The sequence below is a fragment of the Oncorhynchus gorbuscha genome, unplaced genomic scaffold, assembly GCF_021184085.1.
Source record: "Oncorhynchus gorbuscha isolate QuinsamMale2020 ecotype Even-year unplaced genomic scaffold, OgorEven_v1.0 Un_scaffold_1842, whole genome shotgun sequence".
Classification (NCBI taxonomy): Eukaryota; Metazoa; Chordata; class Actinopteri; order Salmoniformes; family Salmonidae; genus Oncorhynchus; species Oncorhynchus gorbuscha.
In genome coordinates this window covers 11,282-37,811 of record NW_025746510.1, presented here as the reverse complement: position 1 = coordinate 37,811, position 26,530 = coordinate 11,282, and the positions used below count along the sequence as shown (strand labels likewise).

The 26,530-nt window shown below is 43.2% G+C and overlaps 1 protein-coding gene across 1 annotated transcript; it reads right to left on the bottom strand.

The window, feature by feature from the left end:
- Positions 1-2,113: 2,113 nt before the first annotated feature.
- LOC124024371 (troponin I, fast skeletal muscle-like) lies at positions 2,114-24,597 on the bottom strand. Its single transcript, XM_046338309.1, has 7 exons — positions 24,450-24,597; positions 9,415-9,448; positions 9,221-9,257; positions 8,501-8,629; positions 8,085-8,174; positions 3,533-3,709; positions 2,114-3,210 (listed from the first exon to the last, which is right to left on the bottom strand). The coding sequence occupies exons 2-7, from the start codon at positions 9,420-9,422 to the stop codon at positions 3,127-3,129; spliced, it is 525 nt and encodes a 174-aa protein (XP_046194265.1). The 5' UTR covers positions 9,423-9,448; positions 24,450-24,597; the 3' UTR covers positions 2,114-3,126.
- Positions 24,598-26,530: the final 1,933 nt, after the last annotated feature.

Genomic DNA, 26,530 nt, shown 5'->3' with positions numbered 1-26,530 from the left:
TATATAGGCTGATCTGACTGACATATATAGGCTGATATAACAGACATATATAGGCTGATATAACAGACATATATAGGCTGATATAACTGACATATATAGGCTGATATAACAGACATATATAGGCTGATATAACAGACATATATAGGCTGATCTGACTGACATATATAGGCTGATCTGACTGACATATATAGGCTGATCTGACTGACATATATAGGCTGATCTGACTGACATATATAGGCTGATCTGACATATATAGGCTGATCTGACTGACATATATAGGCTGATCTGACTGACATATATAGGCTGACACAACTGACCTAAATCAGGAGGTTTGCGTATGCTGATATTAACTATGGGTAGTAGGAAGTTACAGCATCATTTTTAGTCACAATAAATGTGATGTCACCACACTCCACACCCACCCACCTCTACACTCCTCCCTTCTTCTCTCCCTCTTCTCCTCCCTTCTCTCCTAGTTCTCCTCCCTCCTCTCCCTGTTCTCCTCCCTCCTCTCCTAGTTCTCCTCCCTCCTCTCCTAGTTCTCCTCCCTCCTCTCCTAGTTCTCCTCCCTCCTCTCCTAGTTCTCCTCCCTCCTCTCCTAGTCCTCCTCCCTCATTCTCTCCTAGTTCTCCTCCCTCCTCTCCTATTTCTCCTCCCTCCTCTCCTAGTTCTCCTCCCTCCTCTATCTGCTTCAGTTGGCTCTCAGATCCAGAGTCCAGACAAGTCACACCACATTGTGTTCACCACTTGCTCCTCAGCTATTAGTCTTCTTCAACATCTTCAACCTCAAGCTAACCTGTAAAGAGGAAGAGAAAGTACTGATTGGATATCAAAGTAGTCATGATAGTATTTAGTCATTGGAAATGTACTATATAGGTAATATTGACTTATCTAAAAAAACATGTTTTTATTGTTGAATAATACATTTTACATCAATTATTTTGTAAGAAAAAGTAGGATCTGATTGTCTTGGTGTAACGGTGAAAACTGTCTTTCTCTGTTTAACCTAATGACTCCTTAGATGCAGACCAATAGGACCTGGTCTATGGTTCACTGTGTTCTCAAACATCATATTATGTTGAGTCATAGAAACTTCTGGTAACATCTGGTACTGTTATACATCTGGTAACATCTGGTACTGTTATATATCTGGCAACATCTGGTACTGTTATACATCTGGTACTGTTATATATCTGGCAACATCTGGTACTGTTATACATCTGGTAACATCTGGTACTGTTATATATCTGGCAACATCTGGTACTGTTATACATCTGGTAACATCTGGTACTGTTATATATCTGGCAACATCTGGTACTGTTATACATCTGGCAAAATCTGGTACTGTTATACATCTGGCAACATCTGGTACTGTTATACATCTGGCAACATCTGGTACTGTTATACATCTGGTAATATCTGGTACTGTTATATATCTGGTAACATCTGGTACTGTTATACATCTGGTAACATCTGGTACTGTTATACATCTGGTAACATCTGGTACTGTTGTACATCTGCCAACATCTGGTACTGTTATACATCTGGTAACATCTGGTACTGTTATACATCTGGCAACATCTGGTACTGTTATACATCTGGCAACATCTGGTACTGTTATACATCTGGCAACATCTGGTACTGTTATACATCTGGTAACATCTGGTACTGTTATATATCTGGTAACATCTGGTACTGTTATACATCTGGTAACATCTGGTACTGTTATACATCTGGCAACATCTGGTACTGTTATACATCTGGTACTGTTATACATCTGGTACTGTTATACATCTGGTAACATCTGGTACTGTTATACATCTGGCAACATCTGGTACTGTTATACATCTGGTAACATCTGGTACCGTTATTCAGAGATTACCACCTGAACTCTAAACTATTCCATGCTGGCATCATCAATTCAATAAAAGAATCCCCAAAAATCAGAATTCCATAATGTGGTTTGGGATTATGTCCACCTCATTCCTAATGGAAAGCTTCCCTTTGACTACAACATATTTCAGAGCAAACATAGGTACGGTGATGGTATAACAGCTGTGGGAAATTCAATTATCTCTTGTAGCAGAAAGCCATATACACAAAATAAATCATGTTTTTTTTCAGCAAATCATTTATTTTCAGAAATTGAATTGGAACAAAATTATAGATTGTTTTGATTACACACATTAACACCTGTTTACAACAGCCCGAGAGAGATGGAACTACCTCTTAGATATCATTACAATTCATTAACACCTGTTTACAACAGTCCTAGAGAGATGGAACTACCTCTTAGATATCATTACAATTCATTAACACCTGTTTACAACAGTCCTAGAGAGATGGAACTACCTCTTAGATATCATTACAATTCATTAACACCTGCCACAACAGTCCTAGAGAGATGGAACTACCTCTTAGATAGCATTACAATTCATTAACACCTGTTTACAACAGTCCTAGAGAGATGGAACTACCTCTTAGATATCATTACAATTCATTAACACCTGTTTACAACAGTCCTAGAGAGATGGAACTACCTCTTAGATATCATTACAATTCATTAACACCTGTTTACAACAGTCCTATAGAGATGGAACTACCTCTTAGATAGCATTACAATTCATTAACACCTGTTTACAACAGTCCTAGAGAGATGGAACTACCTCTTAGATATCATTACAATTCATTAACACCTGCCACAACAGTCCTAGAGAGATGGAACTACCTCTTAGATATCATTACAATTCATTAACACCTGTTTACAACAGTCCTAGTGAGATGGAACTACCTCTTAGATGAATTTAGCCAGAGACGAAAAACAAACAAACACGCAAACGAGTCAAAACTGGATAACTTCGTAACCAAAGGCAGAAGGTTGTTCAAGCTGTCTCTAACATCTCCCTGTCTGGAACTCCAGTAACATCTACTCCTTATGAGTCTCTAACATCTCCCTGTCTGGAACTCCAGTAACATCTACTCCTTATGAGTCTCAAACTACTTCCTGTCTGGATCTCCAGTAACATCTACTCCTTATGAGTCTCTAACATCTCCCTGTCTGGAACTCCAGTAACATCTACTCCTTATGAGTCTCAAACTACTTCCTGTCTGGATCTCCAGTAACATCTACTCCTTAGTAGTCTCAAACATCTTCTTCCTGTCTGATTTGTCTTCGATGTTCTTACGCCAGTCACCCACAGATTCTTTGTCCTGAGGTGGGAAAAGAAGCAGATCAAATATATTAGTCTACATTTTGTTGTGTTGGATCCATGTATGTTTGTTTCTATGTGCATCTGAGTAATACAACAATTAATCCCAAATAAAAAAACAACGACTCAGAATCATCCACATTAGAGTGCTGCGGTGAAATACAGTGTTTACACTATAGCAGTAGTTTCACCACTTCTTAATGTATCAGATTACACTCACATTATTTGTAATATAACATTTGGTGTCAGCAGTGGGATCCTCTTGAACTCTCATACAACGAACTCAACTGATATTAAGTTATAGTATTTGTAAGCAAATCTACCTCTTCCTTGACCTCCTTCTTGACTTGCTTCAGGTTGGCCCTCAGGTCCATGGACACCTTGTGTTTGGAGCCCAGCAGAGCCTGGAGCATAGCATCAGCAGACATGCGGACTTTCTTCAGGACGGGCTTCTTGAACTTGCCCTTCAGGTCCTGTACTTTAATCTGCAGATCCTCAATCTGAACAGAGAGAGACAGAGACAGAGACAAAGAGACAGAGAGAGATACAGAGAGAGAGAGAGAGAGAGAGAGAGAGAGAGAGAGACAGAGAGAGAGAGAGAGACAGAGAGAGAGAGAGAGAGAGAGACAGAGAGAGAGAGACAGAGAGAGAGAGAGAGACAGAGATAGAGACAGAGAGACAGAGAGACAGAGAGAGAGACAGACAGAGAGACAGAGAGAGAGACAGACTAAACACACTATACGCACACCACATATCAGATATAACCCCACCTCTTTATCATTACAGATCAGATATAACCCCACCTCTTTATCATTACAGATCAGATATAACTCCACCTCTTTATCATTACAGATCAGATATAACCCCACCTCTTTACCAGTATATCAGATATAACCCCACCTCTTTATCATTACAGATCAGATATAACCAAACCTCTTTACCAGTATATCAGATATAACCCCACCTCTTTATCATTACAGATCAGATATAACCCCACCTCTTTATCATTACATTATATCAGATATAACCCCACCTCTTTATCAATACAGATCAGATATAACCCCACCTCTTTATCATTACAGATCAGATATAACCCCACCTCTTTATCATTACATTATATCAGATATAACCCCACCTCTTTATCAATACAGATCAGATATAACCCCACCTCTTTATCATTACAGATCAGATATAACTCCACCTCTTTATCATTACAGATCAGATATAACCCCACCTCTTTATCATTACAGATCAGATATAACCCCACCTCTTTATCATTACAGATCAGATATAACCCCACCTCTTTATCATTACAGATCAGATATAACCCCACCTCTTTATCATTACAGATCAGATATAACCCCACCTCTTTATCATTACAGATCAGATATAACCCCACCTCTTTATCATTACAGATCAGATATAACCCCACCTCTTTATCATTACAGATCAGATATAACCCCACCTCTTTATCATTACAGATCAGATATAACCCCACCTCTTTATCATTACAGATCAGATATAACCCCACCTCTTTATCATTACAGATCAGATATAACCCCACCTCTTTATCATTACAGATCAGATATAACCCCACCTCTTTATCATTACAGATCAGTTATAACCCCACCTCTTTATCATTACAGATCAGATATAACCCCACCTCTTTATCATTACAGATCAGATATAACCCCACCTCTTTATCATTACAGATCAGATATAACCCCACCTCTTTATCATTACAGATCAGATATAAACAAACCTCTTTACCAGTATATCAGATATAACCCCACCTCTTTATCATTACAGATCAGATATAACCCCACCTCTTTATCAATACATTATATCAGATATAACCCCATCTCTTTATCAATACAGATCAGATATAACCCCACCTCTTTATCAATACAGATCAGATATAACCCCACCTCTTTATCAATACAGATCAGATATAACCCCACCTCTTTATCAATACAGATCAGATATAACCCCACCTCTTTATCATTACAGATCAGATATAACCCCACCTCTTTATCATTTACAGATCAGATATAACCCCACCTCTTTAGCAATACAGTATATCAGATATAACCCCACCTCTTTATCATTACAGATCAGATATAACCCCACCTCTTTATCATTACAGAACAGATATAACCCCACCTCTTTATCATTACATTATATCAGATATAACCCCACCTCTTTATCATTACAGATCAGATATAACCCCACCTCTTTATCATTACATTATATCAGATATAACCCCACCTCTTTATCATTACAGATCAGATATAACCCCACCTCTTTATCATTACAGATCAGATATAACCCCACCTCTTTATCATTACATTATATCAGATATAACCCCACCTCTTTATCATTTACAGATCAGATATAACCCCACCTCTTTATCATTACAGATCAGATATAACCCCACCTCTTTATCATTACAGATCAGATATAAACAAACCTCTTTACCAGTATATCAGATATAACCCCACCTCTTTACCAGTATATCAGATATAACCCCACCTCTTTATCATTACAGATCAGATATAACCCCACCTCTTTATCATTACAGATCAGATATAACCCCACCTCTTTACCAGTATATCAGATATAACCCCACCTCTTTATCATTACAGATCAGATATAACCCCACCTCTTTATCATTACAGATCAGATATAACCCCACCTCTTTATCATTACAGATCAGATATAACCCCACCTCTTTATCAATACAGATCAGATATAACCCCACCTCTTTATCATTACAGATCAGATATAACCCCACCTCTTTATCATTACAGATCAGATATAACCCCACCTCTTTATCATTTACAGATCAGATATAACCCCACCTCTTTAGCAATACAGTATATCAGATATAACCCCACCTCTTTATCATTACAGATCAGATATAACCCCACCTCTTTATCATTACAGATCAGATATAACCCCACCTCTTTATCATTACATTATATCAGATATAACCCCACCTCTTTATCATTACAGATCAGATATAACCCCACCTCTTTATCATTTACAGATCAGATATAACCCCACCTCTTTATCAATACAGATCAGATATAACCCCACCTCTTTATCAATACAGATCAGATATAACCCCACCTCTTTATCATTACAGATCAGATATAACCCCACCTCTTTATCAATACAGATCAGATATAACCCCACCTCTTTATCATTACAGATCAGATATAACCCCACCTCTTTATCATTACATTATATCAGATATAACCCCACCTCTTTATCATTACAGATCAGATATAACCCCACCTCTTTATCATTACATTATATCAGATATAACCCCACCTCTTTATCAATACAGATCAGATATAACCCCACCTCTTTATCATTACAGATCAGATATAACCCCACCTCTTTATCATTACAGATCAGATATAACCCCACCTCTTTATCAATACAGATCAGATATAACCCCACCTCTTTATCATTACAGATCAGATATAACCCCACCTCTTTATCATTACAGATCAGATATAACCCCACCTCTTTATCATTTACAGATCAGATATAACCCCACCTCTTTAGCAATACAGTATATCAGATATAACCCCACCTCTTTATCATTACAGATCAGATATAACCCCACCTCTTTATCATTACAGATCAGATATAACCCCACCTCTTTATCATTACATTATATCAGATATAACCCCACCTCTTTATCATTACAGATCAGATATAACCCCACCTCTTTATCATTTACAGATCAGATATAACCCCACCTCTTTATCAATACAGATCAGATATAACCCCACCTCTTTATCAATACAGATCAGATATAACCCCACCTCTTTATCATTACAGATCAGATATAACCCCACCTCTTTATCAATACAGATCAGATATAACCCCACCTCTTTATCATTACAGATCAGATATAACCCCACCTCTTTATCATTACATTATATCAGATATAACCCCACCTCTTTATCATTACAGATCAGATATAACCCCACCTCTTTATCATTACATTATATCAGATATAACCCCACCTCTTTATCAATACAGATCAGATATAACCCCACCTCTTTATCATTACAGATCAGATATAACCCCACCTCTTTATCATTACAGATCAGATATAACCCCACCTCTTTATCATTACAGATCAGATATAACCCCACCTCTTTATCATTACATTATATCAGATATAACCCCACCTCTTTATCAATACAGATCAGATATAACCCCACCTCTTTATCATTACAGATCAGATATAACCCCACCTCTTTATCATTACATTATATCAGATATAACCCCACCTCTTTATCATTACAGATCAGATATAACCCCACCTCTTTATCATTACATTATATCAGATATAACCCCACCTCTTTATCATTACAGATCAGATATAACCCCACCTCTTTATCATTACATTATATCAGATATAACCCCACCTCTTTATCATTACAGATCAGATATAACCCCACCTCTTTATCATTACATTATATCAGATATAACCCCACCTCTTTATCATTACAGATCAGATATAACCCCACCTCTTTATCATTACAGATCAGATATAACCAAACCTCTTTACCAGTATATCAGATATAACCCCACCTCTTTACCAGTATATCAGATATAACCCCACCTCTTTATCATTACAGATCAGATATAACCCCACCTCTTTATCATTACAGATCAGATATAACCCCACCTCTTTATCATTACAGATCAGATATAACCCCACCTCTTTATCATTACAGATCAGATATAACCCCACCTCTTTATCATTACAGATCAGATATAACCAAACCTCTTTACCAGTATATCAGATATAACCCCACCTCTTTACCAGTATATCAGATATAACCCCACCTCTTTGTCACTTTTGCCAACTTTGCTGCCCAGGTCGTATCTCTCCTCATCTATCACATCAATCTTCTGGTGCATCTTCTTACACAGGTCCTGTTCAGAGACAATCACAGTGACTCATAACACGAGACAGACAGCCAATGTGTTACATTACAAATGTTGTTGTTAAATGGGATATTACTAGTGTAAAATGCAATCCAATTGTACTGTTATATTGTGAAAGGAAACGATAACAACTACAACTGGCATTAGCACAGACAGCCCAATTCTGATATTTTTTTTCTACTAATAGGTCTATTGACCAATCACAGCAGGTCTTTTCATATCAAATATTTTCCAGAGCTGATTGGTCAACAGAACAATTAATGAATAAAATGATGAGAATTGGGCTGCCTGTCTCAACGCAGCCGATGTGATACCTGGAGTTCTGCAATGGATCCTGTGAGCTGCAGAGGAGTGATATTTTCGCTCATGTACTGCTTCCTGTCCTCTAAAGACTGGGCTTCCTCTTCCGCTATCAGTTCCTGGGCGATCTGGAGCATCAGGCTCTGGGGGACGGCAACAACACAGAAACCTTCTTTTTTTTACGTATTTGAAAGATGAATTACCTGAAGCATTTTACAGACATTTACATGACATTTATATTTCAATTGGAGTGTTGATCTAGTTACGGTAGAAGCGTTGAATCCTAAGAAACCTGCCTACACACAGCTGGAAGTACCATACCAACATAGTTACTGTGGTAGGTCAAAGCTGTGGGCTGGAAAACCTTGGTAGAACATGGGTGGAATAGGCATTGCGGTGCTCATGTGAATCACTGTTTTTCAGCTTCAGACCAATGCTTATTCTCACTTAAAATGTAGTTTTTTTTGTTTTTAAAATAGTCAAGTCTTACTAAGGGAAAGGCCTCAAAGCAGTGATTGTCTTTTATATTTTTGATTTGTTAATATAACATTTGTTATCAAAAAGTGGTTGGATTGTTTGTGAAAAAAATCGTGCAAATCACAAGTGGTATTTTTGTCATAATGTTTAAGAGGTAAGAGATCACTAAGCTGTTTATATAAGATCTCTGTTGAGTCAATAACTGGATAGAATCTTCGAGAGGTCATAAAGAGGTCATGGAAGTTGCCGTTGGTTACCTTCAGATGATGCTTGCGGCTCGATGACATCTTTTTCCTGTCAGAAAGAGTGAGTACAATACATGTCATTCTCTTGTTGTTCAGGAACAGGTATGATCATTTTGTTGCATTTTGTGAAATAAATACAATTCTGGATATATGCAAAAAAATATTCTGTAAACTTTTTCCTAATGTTGAAATCCACTTTTACTCACTCAGACATGATGTCTGTTTGGTCTTTTCACCGTTCTGAGGAAGAAGTGAAAACACTACAGTTAAATTATATTCTGCTGGTTTTTTAACAGTGAATTCCATCCAATGAAAAACGAGACAAAGTTGTACGGCAGCCATGACACACACAAGCCAGTTCCAAGAAAGATCCCCTGTCACGTTCCTTGTTCCTTTACTTAACAACCAAATCAGCAAATCAAATGGATTTATAAAGCCCTTCGTACATCAGCTGATATCTCAAAGTGCTGTACAGAAACCAAAGCCTAAAACCCCAAACAGCAAGCAATGCAGGTGTAGAAGCACGGTGGCTAGGAAAAACTCCCTAGAAAGGCCCAAAACCTAGGAAGAAACCTAGAGAGGAACCAGGCTCTGAGGGGTGGCCAGTCCTCTTCTGGCTGTGCAGGGTGGAGATTAGAAACCTAGAGAGGAACCAGGCTCCGAGGGGTGGCCAGTCCTCTTCTGGCTGTCCCGGGTGGAGATTAGAAACCTAGAGAGGAACCAGGCTATGTGGGGTGGCCAGTCCTCTTCTGGCTGTGCAGGGTGGAGATTAGAAACCTAGAGAGGAACCAGGCTATGTGGGGTGGCCAGTCCTCTTCTGGCTGTGCAGGGTGGAGATTAGAAACCTGGAGAGGAACCAGGCTATGTGGGGTGGCCAGTCCTCTTCTGGCTGTGCAGGGTGGAGATTAGAAACCTAGAGAGGAACCAGGCTATGTGGGGTGGCCAGTCCTCTTCTGGCTGTGCAGGGTGGAGATTAGAAACCTGGAGAGGAACCAGGCTATGTGGGGTGGCCAGTCCTCTTCTGGCTGTGCAGGGTGGAGATTAGAAACCTGGAGAGGAACCAGGCTATGTGGGGTGGCCAGTCCTCTTCTGGCTGTGCAGGGTGGAGATTAGAAACCTAGAGAGGAACCAGGCTATGTGGGGTGGCCAGTCCTCTTCTGGCTGTGCAGGGTGGAGATTATAAACCTAGAGAGGAACCAGGCTATGTGGGGTGGCCAGTCCTCTTCTGGCTGTGCAGGGTGGAGATTAGAAACCTAGAGAGGAACCAGGCTATGTGGGGTGGCCAGGCCTCTTCTGGCTGTGCAGGGTGGAGATTAGAAACCTAGAGAGGAACCAGGCTCCGAGGGGTGGCCAGTCCTCTTCTGGCTGTGCAGGGTGGAGATTAGAAACCTAGAGAGGAACCAGGCTCCGAGGGGTGGCCAGTCCTCTTCTGGCTGTGCAGGGTGGAGATTAGAAACCTAGAGAGGAACCAGGCTATGTGGGGTGGCCAGTCCTCTTCTGGCTGTGCAGGGTGGAGATTAGAAACCTAGAGAGGAACCAGGCTATGTGGGGTGGCCAGGCCTCTTCTGGCTGTGCAGGGTGGAGATTAGAAACCTAGAGAGGAACCAGGCTATGAGGGGTGGCCAGTCCTCTTCTGGCTGTGCAGGGTGGAGATTAGAAACCTAGAGAGGAACCAGGCTATGTGGGGTGGCCAGGCCTCTTCTGGCTGTGCAGGGTGGAGATTAGAAACCTAGAGAGGAACCAGGCTATGTGGGGTGGCCAGTCCTCTTCTGGCTGTGCAGGGTGGAGATTATAAACCTAGAGAGGAACCAGGCTATGTGGGGTGGCCAGGCCTCTTCTGGCTGTCCCGGGTGGAGATTAGAAACCTAGAGAGGAACCAGGCTATGTGGGGTGGCCAGTCCTCTTCTGGCTGTGCAGGGTGGAGATTAGAAACCTAGAGAGGAACCAGGCTATGTGGGGTGGCCAGTCCTCTTCTGGCTGTGCAGGGTGGAGATTAGAAACCTAGAGAGGAACCAGGCTATGTGGGGTGGCCAGTCCTCTTCTGGCTGTGCAGGGTGGAGATTAGAAACCTAGAGAGGAACCAGGCTCCGAGGGGTGGCCAGTCCTCTTCTGGCTGTGCCGGGTGGAGATTAGAAACCTAGAGAGGAACCAGGCTATGTGGGGTGGCCAGGCCTCTTCTGGCTGTGCCGGGTGGAGATTAGAAACCTAGAGAGGAACCAGGCTATGTGGGGTGGCCAGTCCTCTTCTGGCTGTGCAGGGTGGAGATTAGAAACCTAGAGAGGAACCAGGCTATGTGGGGTGGCCAGTCCTCTTCTGGCTGTGCAGGGTGGAGATTAGAAACCTAGAGGAACCAGGCTATGTGGGGTGGCCAGTCCTCTTCTGGCTGTGCAGGGTGGAGATTAGAAACCTAGAGAGGAACCAGGCTATGTGGGGTGGCCAGTCCTCTTCTGGCTGTGCCGGGTGGAGATTAGAAACCTAGAGAGGAACCAGGCTATGAGGGGTGGCCAGGCCTCTTCTGGCTGTGCAGGGTGGAGATTATAAACCTAGAGAGGAACCAGGCTATGTGGGGTGGCCAGTCCTCTTCTGGCTGTGCAGGGTGGAGATTAGAAACCTAGAGAGGAACCAGGCTATGTGGGGTGGCCAGTCCTCTTCTGGCTGTGCAGGGTGGAGATTAGAAACCTAGAGAGGAACCAGGCTATGTGGGGTGGCCAGTCCTCTTCTGGCTGTGCAGGGTGGAGATTAGAAACCTAGAGAGGAACCAGGCTATGTGGGGTGGCCAGTCCTCTTCTGGCTGTGCAGGGTGGAGATTAGAAACCTAGAGAGGAACCAGGCTATGTGGGGTGGCCAGTCCTCTTCTGGCTGTGCAGGGTGGAGATTAGAAACCTAGAGAGGAACCAGGCTATGTGGGGTGGCCAGTCCTCTTCTGGCTGTGCAGTGTGGAGATTATAAACCTAGAGAGGAACCAGGCTATGAGGGGTGGCCAGGCCTCTTCTGGCTGTGCAGGGTGGAGATTAGAAACCTAGAGAGGAACCAGGCTATGTGGGGTGGCCAGGCCTCTTCTGGCTGTGCAGGGTGGAGATTAGAAACCTAGAGAGGAACCAGGCTATGTGGGGTGGCCAGGCCTCTTCTGGCTGTGCAGGGTGGAGATTAGAAACCTAGAGAGGAACCAGGCTATGTGGGGTGGCCAGGCCTCTTCTGGCTGTGCAGGGTGGAGATTAGAAACCTAGAGAGGAACCAGGCTATGTGGGGTGGCCAGTCCTCTTCTGGCTGTGCAGGGTGGAGATTATAAACCTAGAGAGGAACCAGGCTATGAGGGGTGGCCAGTCCTCTTCTGGCTGTGCAGGGTGGAGATTATAAACCTAGAGAGGAACCAGGCTATGTGGGGTGGCCAGGCCTCTTCTGGCTGTGCAGGGTGGAGATTAGAAACCTAGAGAGGAACCAGGCTATGTGGGGTGGCCAGTCCTCTTCTGGCTGTGCAGGGTGGAGATTAGAAACCTAGAGAGGAACCAGGCTATGTGGGGTGGCCAGTCCTCTTCTGGCTGTGCAGGGTGGAGATTAGAAACCTAGAGAGGAACCAGGCTATGTGGGGTGGCCAGTCCTCTTCTGGCTGTGCCGGGTGGAGATTAGAAACCTAGAGAGGAACCAGGCTATGAGGGGTGGCCAGTCCTCTTCTGGCTGTGCAGGGTGGAGATTAGAAACCTAGAGAGGAACCAGGCTATGTGGGGTGGCCAGTCCTCTTCTGGCTGTGCAGGGTGGAGATTAGAAACCTAGAGAGGAACCAGGCTATGAGGGGTGGCCAGTCCTCTTCTGGCTGTGCAGGGTGGAGATTAGAAACCTAGAGAGGAACCAGGCTATGTGGGGTGGCCAGTCCTCTTCTGGCTGTGCAGGGTGGAGATTAGAAACCTAGAGAGGAACCAGGCTATGTGGGGTGGCCAGTCCTCTTCTGGCTGTCCCGGGTGGAGATTAGAAACCTAGAGAGGAACCAGGCTATGTGGGGTGGCCAGTCCTCTTCTGGCTGTCCCGGGTGGAGATTAGAAACCTAGAGAGGAACCAGGCTATGAGGGGTGGCCAGTCCTCTTCTGGCTGTGCAGGGTGGAGATTAGAAACCTAGAGAGGAACCAGGCTATGAGGGGTGGCCAGTCCTCTTCTGGCTGTGCAGGGTGGAGATTAGAAACCTAGAGAGGAACCAGGCTATGTGGGGTGGCCAGGCCTCTTCTGGCTGTGCAGGGTGGAGATTATAAACCTAGAGAGGAACCAGGCTATGAGGGGTGGCCAGTCCTCTTCTGGCTGTGCAGGGTGGAGATTAGAAACCTAGAGAGGAACCAGGCTATGAGGGGTGGCCAGTCCTCTTCTGGCTGTACTGGGTAGAGAGGAACCAGGCTATGGGGGGTGGCCAGGCCTCTTCTGGCTGTACTGGGTAGAGAGGAACCAGGCTATGGGGGGTGGCCAGGCCTCTTCTGGCTGTACTGGGTAGAGAGGAACCAGGCTATGTGGGGTGGCCAGTCCTAGTCTCAAATGATCATAATACAACTTCCTCCTCCAAACGGCCAGAGTGGTGGATCAGATTACTATCGCTGCGTTTACACATGCAGCCCAATTCTGATCCTTTTTTCCCCCACTTATTGATCTTTTGACCAATCAGATCAACTCTTTAAACCAATCAGATCAACTCTTTAGCCAATAGTTAGGCAAAAGCTCAGAATTGTTCTGCCTGTGTAAAGGCAGCCGTTGTGGCTGTTGTCTAATCCCCTCACTCCCCGTGGTGGTGTGTTTAAAACACTACACCAGTCCACAGTTTTGTGTGCATACTGCCACCTGGTGAGAAGTTTGTGAAAAGTCAACAAATCCAAGAATATGCCTTTTTGCCTCCCATATGGCACCCTATTCCCTATATAGTGCACTACTTTTTACCAGAGTCCAATGACATTCTATTCCCTATACAGTGCACTACTTTTGACCAGGGCCTGTGCACTATATAGGGAATAGAGTGCCATTTGGGATGCAGGCCTGGAGCCTTCTAGAAGAGATTTCTGTCAGATCTCAATTACACAATAAGAGAGAGTACTAAAAACAGCCTCCATAAAATCTATCAACAGCCAACTATTAAAGACATGACATGACGGCTTGTGGTGAATCTACTGAGTCACTAGACTACATTAGATTCAGTTCTAGATTATCAATCAACCCAACAAGCAAAACAGCTTACAGTTATCTGCTGCCAATGACTGGAACGAATTGCAAAAATCACTGAAGTTGGAGACATATCTCCCTCACTAACTTTAAGCGTCAGCTGTCAGAGCAGCTTACTGTACACAGCCCATCTGTAAATAGCCCATCCAACCTACCTACCTCATCCCCATATTTATTTTCTGCTCTTTTGCACACCAGTATTTCCACTTGCACATCCTCATCTGTACATATATCACTACAGTGTAAATTGCTAAATTGTAATTACTTCGCCACTATTGGCGTATTTATTGCCTTACCTCCTTACTTCATTTGCACAAACTGTGTATAGATTTTTCTATTGTGTTATTGACTGCACGTTTGTTTATCCCATGTGTAACTCTGTGATTGTTGTTTTTGTCGCACCTGGTTAAATAAAAGTGAAATATATATATATATGTTTTTTAAACTCCCAATCACAGCCGGTTGTGATACAGCCAGGAAGAGTCTATGCCTCCCCCAGCGACCACTATGTTACAAAGTCTTCATCATCATCATCATCATCATCAAGTATAACATAAAGCAAAAAGGTTGGACGTAAAGTAGCCAATGTGTTACGTCACTAAATCATGTATTTTCTATTGGAATTGTACATGTATGTTTTCTATCATTTTTCTGTCAACTGACATTACAGTGGACAATACATGAAAACACTGAGAGACACGGGGAATGAGACTAGTGGCTAAGTTTAGCTATACGTCTCCTGACTGACATTAAGATCTGATACTGTGTGAGGTATCAGCGGTTCTCACCACGACTTGGCTGTTACAGACAGAAACAAACAACCTTCAGCCAGGACACGTTCCCAAGTGCCTAAGATTTGTCCTGAAGGTCTTCAACTTCAAAGAGGAAATTAATGTTCCTATTCACTGTAATGCTTGGATTATTACTGAGTATTACTGACTATTACTGACTATCACTGAGTATCACAGAGTATCACTGAGTATCACTGAGTATTATTGAGTATTACTGACTATTACTGACTATTACTGATTATTACCGACTATTACTGACTATTACTGACTATTACTGACTATTACTGATTATTACTGACTATTACTGACTATTACTGACTATAACTGACTATTACTGACTATTACTGACTATTACCGACTATTACTGACTATTACTGACTATTACTGATTATTACCGACTATTACCGACTATTACTGACTATTACTGATTATTACCGACTATTACTGACTATTACTGAGTATTACTGAGTATCACTGAGTATCACTGACTATTGCTGACTATTACTGATTATTACCGACTATTACTGACTATTACTGACTATTACTGGCTATTACTGATTATTACTGACTATTACTGACTATTACTGACTATTACTGACTATAACTGACTATTACTGACTATTACTGACTATTACCGACTATTATTGACTATTACTGACTATTACTGATTATTACCGACTATTACTGACTATTACTGATTATTACCGACTATTACTGACTATTACTGAGTATTACTGAGTATCACTGAGTATTACCTACTATAACTGACTATTACTGAGTATTACCTACTATAACTGACTATTACTGAGTATTACTGAGTATTACTGACTATTACCTACTATAACTGACTATTACTGACTATTACTGACTATTACTGTGTATTACTGACTATTACTGAGTATTACTGACTATTACTGAGTATTACTGACTATTACTGAGTATTACTGAGTATTACTGAGTATTACTGAGTATTACTGAGTATTACTGAGTATTACTGACTATTACTGAGTATTACTGACTATTACTGAGTATTACTGAGTATTACTGACTATTACTGACTATTACTGAGTATTACTGAGTATTACTGACTATAACTGACTATTACTGAGTATTACTGACTATTACTGACTATAACTGACTATTACTGACTATTACTGACTATTACTGACTATTACTGAGTATTACTGACTATTACTGACTATTACCTACTATAACTGACTAATACTGAGTATTACTGAGTATTACTGACTATTACCTACTATAACTGAGTATTACTGACTATTACTGAATATTACTGACTATTGCTGAGTATTACTGAGTATTACTGACTATTACTGACTATTACTGAGTATTACTGACTATTACTGACTATAACTGACTATTACTGACTATTACTGACTATTACTGAGTATTACTGAGTATTACTGACTATTACCTACTATAACTGACTATTACTGAGTATTACTGAGTATTACTGACTATTACCTACTATAACTGAGTATTACTGACTATTACTGAGTATTACTGAGTATTACTGAGTATTACTGACTATTACTGAGTATTACTGAGTATTACTGACTATTACTGAGTATTACTGACTATAACTGACTATTACTGAGTATTACTGAGTATTACTGACTATTACTGACTATAACTGACTATTACTGACTATTACCTACTATAACTGACTATTACTGAGTATTACTGAGTATTACTGACTATTACCTACTATAACTGAGTATTACTGACTATTACCTACTATAACTGAGTATTACTGATTATTACTGACTATTACCGAGTATTATTGACTATTACCAACTATTACCGAGTATTACCGAGTTTTGCCGAGTATTACTGCGTATTACTGAGTATTACCGAGTATCACGGAGTATTACCAAGTTTTGCCAAGTATTACTGAGTATTACCGAGTATTACTCTACAGACCCGACAGGCTGTCACGTTGTCACTGTTTTGTGATCATAAGAATAAAATAGAAAATACATGTCATTTAAATAGATCACTAAACAATAGATATGACTTTTAAAAAATGTATAGTGAAACACCAGGGATATGAAGCCAGAACCACAGATAGCCTACATATGTTAGTGAACCACAGATAGCCTACGTATGCTAGTGAACCACAGATAGCCTACGTATGCTAGTGAACCACAGATAGCCTACGTATGCTAGTGAACCACAGATAGCCTACATATGTTAGTGAACCACAGATAGCCTACGTATGCTAGTGAACCACAGATAGCCTACGTATGTTAGTGAACCACAGATAGCCTACGTATGCTAGTGAACCACAGATAGCCTACATATGTTAGTGAACCACAGATAGCCTACGTATGTTAGTGAACCACAGATAGCCTACGTATGTTAGTGAACCACAGATAGCCTACGTATGTTAGTGAACCACAGATAGCCTACGTATGCTAGTGAACCACAGATAACCTACATATGTTAGTGAACTACAGATAGCCTACGTATGTTAGTGAACCACAGACAGCCTACGTATGTTAGTGAATCACAGATAGCCTACGTATGCTAGTGAACCACAGATAGCCTACGTATGTTAGTGAACCACAGATAGCCTACGTATGTTAGTGAACCACAGATAGCCTACGTATGTTAGTGAACCACAGATAGCCTACGTATGTTAGTGAACCACAGATAGCCTACGTATGTTAGTGAACCACAGATAGCCTACGTATGTTAGTGAATCACAGATAGCCTACGTATGCTAGTGAACCACAGATAACCTACATATGTTAGTGAACCACAGATAGCCTACGTATGTTAGTGAACCACAGATAACCTACGTATGTTAGTGAATCACAGATAGCCTACGTATGCTAGTGAACCACAGATAACCTACATATGTTAGTGAACCACAGATAGCCTACGTATGTTAGTGAACCACAGATAACCTACGTATGTTAGTGAACCACAGATAGCCTACGTATGTTAGTGAACCACAGATAGCCTACGTATGTTAGTGAACCACAGATAGCCTACGTATGTTAGTGAACCACAGATAGCCTACGTATGTTAGTGAACCACAGATAGCCTAAGTATGTTAGTGAACCACAGATAGCCTACGTATGTTAGTGAACCACAGATAGCCTACGTATGTTAGTGAACCACAGATAGCCTACGTATGCTAGTGAACCACAGATAGCCTACGTATGTTAGTGAACCACAGATAGCCTACGTATGTTAGTGAACCACAGATAGCCTACGTATGTTAGTGAACCACAGATAGCCTACGTATGCTAGTGAACCACAGATAGCCTACGTATGCTAGTGAACCACAGATAGCCTACGTATGCTAGTGAACCACAGATAGCCTACGTATGTTAGTGAATCACAGATAGCCTACGTATGTTAGTGAACCACAGATAGCCTACGTATGTTAGTGAACCACAGATAGCCTACGTATGTTAGTGAACCACAGATAGCCTACGTATGTTAGTGAACCACAGATAGCCTACGTATGTTAGTGAACCACAGATAGCCTACATATGTTAGTGAACCACAGATAGCCTACGTATGTTAGTGAACCACAGATAGCCTACGTATGCTAGTGAACCACAGATAGCCTACGTATGTTAGTGAACCACAGATAGCCTACGTATGTTAGTGAACCACAGATAGCCTACGTATGTTAGTGAACCACAGATAGCCTACGTATGCTAGTGAACCACAGATAGCCTACGTATGTTAGTGAACCACAGATAGCCTACGTATGTTAGTGAACCACAGATAGCCTACGTATGTTAGTGAACCACAGATAGCCTACGTATGTTAGTGAACCACAGATAGCCTACGTATGTTAGTGAACCACAGATAGCCTACGTATGTTAGTGAACCACAGATAGCCTACGTATGTTAGTGAACCACAGATAGCCTACGTATGCTAGTGAACCACAGATAGCCTACGTATGTTAGTGAACCACAGACAGCCTACGTATGTTAGTGAACCACAGATAGCCTATGTATGTTAGTGAACCACAGATAGCCTACGTATGTTAGTGAACCACAGATAGCCTACGTATGCTAGTGAACCACAGATAGCCTACGTATGTTAGTGAACCACAGATAGCCTCCGTATGTTAGTGAACCACAGATAGCCTACGTATGTTAGTGAACCACAGACAGCCTACGTATGCTAGTGAACCACAGATAACCTACATATGTTAGTGAACCACAGATAGCCTACGTATGCTAGTGAACCACAGATAGCCTCCGTATGCTAGTGAACCACAGATAGCCTACGTATGTTAGTGAACCACAATCTATTTTCTAATCAAACATATCAACACAGACAATATGTCTTACAGGGCCCATATTTAAAACGCACCCCCTGGGGTATAACTTTATAGGCTTGAGTGTCGGTGTTGATGAGGTCTTTGGCCCCAGTTGGTGGACGGGGCCAGAGGCAGGTGGGATGGTAGCATCCTCAGATTGTAAATGAATCATGTCTGCAGGACATCTGGTGTCACCTCAGTGAGATAAACCAACCTAAAGGAAAACTATCCCATGAATCTACTCTGATTCAGGGGTACGCTGTCTGTATCATCTGTCATTAATATGAATCTACTCTGATTCAGGGGTACGCTGTCTGTATAATCTGTCATTAATATGGATCTACTCTGATTCAGGGATAGGCTGTCTGTATCATCTGTCATTAATATGGATCTAATCTGATTCAGGGATAGGCTGTCTGTATCATCTGTCATTAATATGGATCTACTCTGATTCAGGGATAGGCTGTCTGTATCATCTGTCATTAATATGGATCTAGTCTGATTCAGGGATACGCTGTCTGTATCATCTGTCATTAATATGGATCTAATCTGATTCAGGGATAGGCTGTCTGTATCATCTGTCATTATTATGGATCTACTCTGATTCAGGGATACGCTGTCTGTATCATCTGTCATTAATATGGATCTACTCTGATTCAGGGATAGGCTGTCTGTATCATCTGTCATTAATATGGATCTAGTCTGATTCAGGGATACGCTGTCTGTATCATCTGTCATTAATATGGATCTACTCTGATTCAGGGATAGGCTGTCTGTATCATCTGTCATTAATATGGATCTAGTCTGATTCAGGGATAGGCTGTCTGTATCATCTGTCATTAATATGGATCTAGTCTGATTCAGGGATACGCTGTCTGTATCGTCTGTCATTAATATGGATCTAGTCTGATTCAGGGATAGGCTGTCTGTTATTAATATGGATCTAGTCTGATTCAGGGATAGGCTGTCTGTCATTATTATGGATCTAGTCTGTTTCAGGGATAGGCTGTCTGTCATTATTATGGATCTAGTCTGATTCAGGGATAGGCTGTCTGTCATTATTATGGATCTAGTCTGTTTCAGGGATAGGCTGTCTGTCATTAATATGGATCTAGTCTGATTCAGGGATAGGCTGTCTGTATCATCTGTAATTAGTACATTGATTTGTCGTTATGATCAGAAAATGTGCTCACATTGAAATGCTTTTTCCTAATTGACTTTTGACATTTGGGGAATTTGGTTCACTGTGACATCTCAGATATAATTGTAAACACTAAGAGGATATGTAAATGTCTGAGAGGTTCCCATCCATCATTGTCATTATTAATCACAAAAGATGGCGTGTCTTTGAAATGCCTATAACCTTTAATAATGCATGGGTCCACATCCTGCTTCACGTACACGAGGATACACAAGACACTGTGGACTTCAGACCCAAACCCTTTCTGACAATGAATGAATGCATTGTATTATGACAGACGTTGTCTGATCTCTTGTTGGATTCATACACTTCACACATGAATATCAACATTCCCCAACACACAGTTAACCAATTAACCAATCAGATACATTATGAGGTAGAGAGTGGAAAATACCTTGATGAAGGAATCGTTTTGGTATTTAACAATTAAATGGAGATTTTTTCTCGTCAAGCGTCCATTATGCTACTAACAGTAGCTCTAACAGCAACAACTGACAGAAACCCAGGACTCCATTATGCTACTAACAGAAGCTCTAACAGCAACAACTGACAGAAACCCAGGACTCCATTAGTTCAGGTGACCACGGCTCATTCCTCATGTTATCACCTCATCATGACCAAACACAGGACTCCATTAGTTCAGGTGACCACGGCTCATTCCTCATGTTATCACCTCATCATGACCAAACACAGAAACCCAGGACTCCATTAGTTCAGGTGACCACGGCTCATTCCTCATGTTATCACCTCATCATGACCAAACCCAGGACTCCATTAGTTCAGGTGACCACGGCTCATTCCTCATGTTATCACCTCATCATGACCAAACCCAGGACTCCATTAGTTCAGGTGACCACAGCTCAGTCCTCATGTTATCACCTCATCATGACCAAACACAGAAACCCAGGACTCCATTAGTTCAGGTGACCACGGCTCATTCCTCATGTTATCACCTCGTCATGACCAAACACAGAAACCCAGGACTCCATTAGTTCAGGTGACCACGGCTCATTCCTCATGTTATCACCTCGTCATGACCAAACACAGAAACCCAGGACTCCATTAGTTCAGGTGACCACGGCTCATTCCTCATGTTATCACCTCATCATGACCAAACACAGAAACCCAGGACTCCATTAGTTCAGGTGACCACGGCTCATTCCTCATGTTATCACCTCATCATGACCAAACACAGAAACCCAGGACTCCATTAGTTCAGGTGACCACGGCTCATTCCTCATGTTATCACCTCGTCATGACCAAACCTAGGACTCCATTAGTTCAGGTGACCATGGCTCAGTCCTCATGTTATCACCTCATCATGACCAAATACAGAAACCCAGGACTCCATTAGTTCAGGTGACCACGGCTCATTCCTCATGTTATCACCTCATCATGACCAAACACAGAAACCCAGGACTCCATTAGTTCAGGTGACCACGGCTCATTCCTCATGTTATCACCTCATCATGACCAAACACAGGACTCCATTAGTTCAGGTGACCACGGCTCATTCCTCATGTTATCACCTCGTCATGACCAAACACAGAAACCCAGGACTCCATTAGTTCAGGTGACCACGGCTCAGTCCTCATGTTATCACCTCATCATGACCAAACACAGAAACCCAGGACTCCATTAGTTCAGGTGACCACGGCTCAGTCCTCATGTTATCACCTCATCATGACCAAACACAGGACTCCATTAGTTCAGGTGACCACGGCTCAGTCCTCATGTTATCACCTCATCATGACCAAACACAGAAACCCAGGACTCCATTAGTTCAGGTGACCACAGCTCATTCCTCATGTTATCACATCATCATGACCAAACACAGAAACCCAGGACTCCATTAGTTCAGGTGACCACGGCTCAGTCCTCATGTTATCACCTCATCATGACCAAACACAGGACTCCATTAGTTCAGGTGACCACGGCTCAGTCCTCATGTTATCACCTCATCATGACCAAACACAGGACTCCATTAGTTCAGGTGACCACAGCTCATTCCTCATGTTATCACCTCATCATGACCAAACACAGAAACCCAGGACTCCATTATTTCAGGTGACCACGGCTCATTCCTCATGTTATCACCTCGTCATGACCAAACCCAGGACTCCATTAGTTCAGGTGACCACGGCTCATTCCTCATGTTATCACCTCATCATGACCAAACACAGAAACCCAGGACTCCATTAGTTCAGGTGACCACGGCTCATTCCTCATGTTATCACCTCATCATGACCAAACACAGAAACCCAGGACTCCATTAGTTCAGGTGACCACGGCTCATTCCTCATGTTATCACCTCATCATGACCAAACACAGAAACCCAGGACTCCATTAGTTCAGGTGACCACGGCTCATTCCTCATGTTATCACCTCGTCATGACCAAACCCAGGACTCCATTAGTTCAGGTGACCACGGCTCATTCCTCATGTTATCACCTCGTCATGACCAAACACAGAAACCCAGGACTCCATTAGTTCAGGTGACCACGGCTCATTCCTCATGTTATCACATCATCATGACCAAAACCACCAAACACAGAAAACAGGTGTTCCAGACCAGAGCAATGCTAGTGTTCCCACTTCCAGTGGTACTATAGCTCAACTAAGACAAGGACACAAACTCATCTCAAACACACACACAGAGAGGGGCTCAGCTATGAGTTAATTAATGATAGACATTTATGGTTCACACGTTCAGCGTACCATAGTTGAACTAGGACAGGGGAAAGACAACACACACACACAGAACAGAGAGGATCAGACAGACCAGAGAGGATCAGACAGACCAGAGAGGATTAAACAGAACAGGGAGGATCAGACAGACCGGAGAGGATCAGACAGAACAGAGAGGATCAGACAGAACAGAGATGACCAGACAGAACAGAGAGGATCAGACAGAACAGAGAGGATCAGACAGAACAGACAGACCAGAGAGGATCAGGCAGACCAGAGAGGATCAGGCAGACCAGAGAGGATCAGACAGAACAGAGAGGATCAGACAGAACAGAGAGGATCAGACAGACCAGAGAGGATCAGACAGAACAGAGAGGATCAGACAGAACAGAGAGGATCAGACAGGATCAGACAGAACAGAGAGGATCAGACAGACCAGACAGGATCAGACAGAACAGAGATTATCAGACAGAACAGAGAGGATCAGGCAGACCAGAGAGGATCAGGCAGGATCAGGCAGATCAGAGAGGATCAGGCAGGATCAGGCAGATCAGAGAGGATCAGACAGACCAGACAGGTTCAGACAGAACAGAGATGATCAGACAGACCAGAGAGGATCAGGCAGACCAGAGAGGATCAGACAGACCAGAGAGGATCAGGCAGACCAGAGAGGATCAGGCAGACAAGAGAGGATCAGACAGACCAGAGAGGATCAGGCAGACAAGAGAGGATCAGGCAGACCAGAGAGGATCAGACAGACCAGAGAGGATCAGGCAGAACAGAGAGGATCAGGCAGACCAGAGAGGATCAGACAGACCAGAGAGGATCAGACAGACCAGAGAGGATCAGACAGACCAGAGAGGATCAGGCAGACCAGAGAGGATCAGGCAGACCAGAGAGGATCAGACAGAACAGAGAGGATCAGGCAGACAAGAGAGGATCAGACAGACCAGAGAGGATCAGACAGACCAGAGAGGATCAGGCAGAAGAGAGAGGATCAGGCAGACCAGAGAGGATCAGGCAGAACAGAGAGGATCAGGCAGAACAGAGAGGCTCACCTATGAGTTAATCCGGCCAACAGGGCAGTAGTGGTACAGAACGTGAGACTGCAGTGGCAGAGAGGTGGGCTGCGGTGGGTGGCTGTAACGCAGCCCTGGACAGATGGTTGTTTTAATGCTGTCCAGTGATGCCTCAGCACTATCCTGCCTAACTCTTTATGGACTTGGAGACCAACCCAGACCAATGGGCCGACACTCTTCTGAAAGTCTATCTCACCCCCCCAGTGCCCCCACACTGCCCCTCCACTCCCCAGTGCCCCCACCCTGCCCCTCCACTCCCCAGTGCCCCCCTCCCCCACCCTGCCACCCACCCCCAGTTCCCCCACCATGCCACCCTCTCCCTCAGGCACAGACTCCTACCCATCCCTTGACTTGGCAGGCTGCAGCCACTCTGCCCTCCGGATCCCTTCATATAAATAACCCCAGGCTTCAAGACTGTTATTGTTATTTTATGACTTATTGACAGAGTACTGCCCCCTGCCTGTCTGACAGAGTACTGCCCCCTGCCTGTCTGACAGAGTACTGCCCCCTGCCTGTCTGACAGAGTACTGCCCCCTGCCTGTCTGACAGAGTACTGCCCCCTGCCTGTCTGACAGAGTACTGCCCCCTGCCTGTCTGACAGAGTACCGCCCCCTGCCTGTCTGACAGAGTACTGCCCCCTGCCTGTCTGACAGAGTACTGCCCCCTGCCTGTCTGACAGAGTACTGCCCCCTGCCTGTCTGACAGAGTACTGCCCCCTGCCTGTCTGACAGAGTACTGCAACCTAGTCCCAACCTCGTCACACCGTGGGCTTTACTTCCAGGTTTACTCAACTCAGAATGAGACTTATGAAGAGGATATATTGTTACCATCTAAGGGGCCAGGGTTGATTTGGAGACATGGGATTTAGTTGATTATGTTCATGGAACTAATAGAGAACAAGTTCAACGTTCTTTTTTTTTGTGTAAAAAAATCACATTTTCTTGGATTTGACCTCAAACGTCACCTGGATCTCCGAGGGTGTCTTCGGGGGAGTTGGGATATACAAATAAACACATTTCCATTTCACACATGTATATTAAGACACACGTGTACATGTGTGAAATAGGACAAATATTACGATTAGAGTTGAACTATAATAGATGTACTGTTTCTGTACAGTGGTTCAGGATACGTGGAAGTAATATGCTTGGGTAGATACTACTGGAGAAACAGTTTAAACAACAGTTGCCTCTGAAGACGAGCCATTGCTCCGTGTTTGTTTGGAAAGCCAAATTTAAAATGTATTGGTGTTATAGCAGACGTTCTAGTGGCTGTAGCTAGACGATTATGTTACTGGCTCCTAACAACGCAGTAACATGTCAACAAGTACACTAATTATCTCAAATGTAAATAAATAAAAAATGAAATATTGAAATGTCAGAACGAATGTTCTCTGTTTAAAAGGTTTAAACAACACTTACTGTCACACGCTGATCTGTTTCACCTGTCTTTGTGATTGTCTCCACTCCCCTCCAGGTGTCTCCACTCCCCTCCAGGTGTCATCCATCTTCCCCATTATCCCCTGGGTATTTATACCTGTGTTCTCTGTTTGTCTGTTGCCAGTTCGTCAAATCAACCAGCGTTTCTTGTCTCAGCTCCTGCTTTTCCCCAGTCTCACTTTTTCTCTCCTTCCTGGTTTTGACCCTTGACTGTCCCTGACCCTGAGCCCGCCTGCCTGACCACTCTGTCTGTCCCTGACCCTGAGCCTGCCTGCCTGACCACTCTGTCTGTCCCTGACCCTGAGCCTGCCTGCCTGACCACTCTGTCTGTCCCTGACTCTGAGCCCGCCTGCCTGACCACTCTGTCTGTCCCTGACCCTGAGCCCGCCTGCCTAACCACTCTGTCTGTCCCTGACCCTGAGCTCGCCTGCCTGACCACTCTGTCTGTCCCTGACCCTGAGCCCGCCTGCCTGACCACTCTGTCTGTCCCTGACCCTGAGCCCGCCTGCCTGACCACTCTGTCTGTCCCTGACTCTGAGCCCGCCTGCCTGACCACTCTGTCTGTCCCTGACCCTGAGCCCGCCTGCCTAACCACTCTGTCTGTCCCTGACCCTGAGCCCG

What these genes read in the sequence shown, in the direction of transcription:
- LOC124024371 (XM_046338309.1), bottom strand. An exon ending in GCCGCAAGCATCATCTGAAG is followed by an intron (nt 8,630 to 9,220) that starts GTAACCAACGGC and finishes GCCGTCCCCCAG; the next exon opens with AGCCTGATGCTCCAGATCGC. An exon ending in GATCCATTGCAGAACTCCAG is followed by an intron (nt 8,175 to 8,500) that starts GTATCACATCGG and finishes GTCTCTGAACAG; the next exon opens with GACCTGTGTAAGAAGATGCA.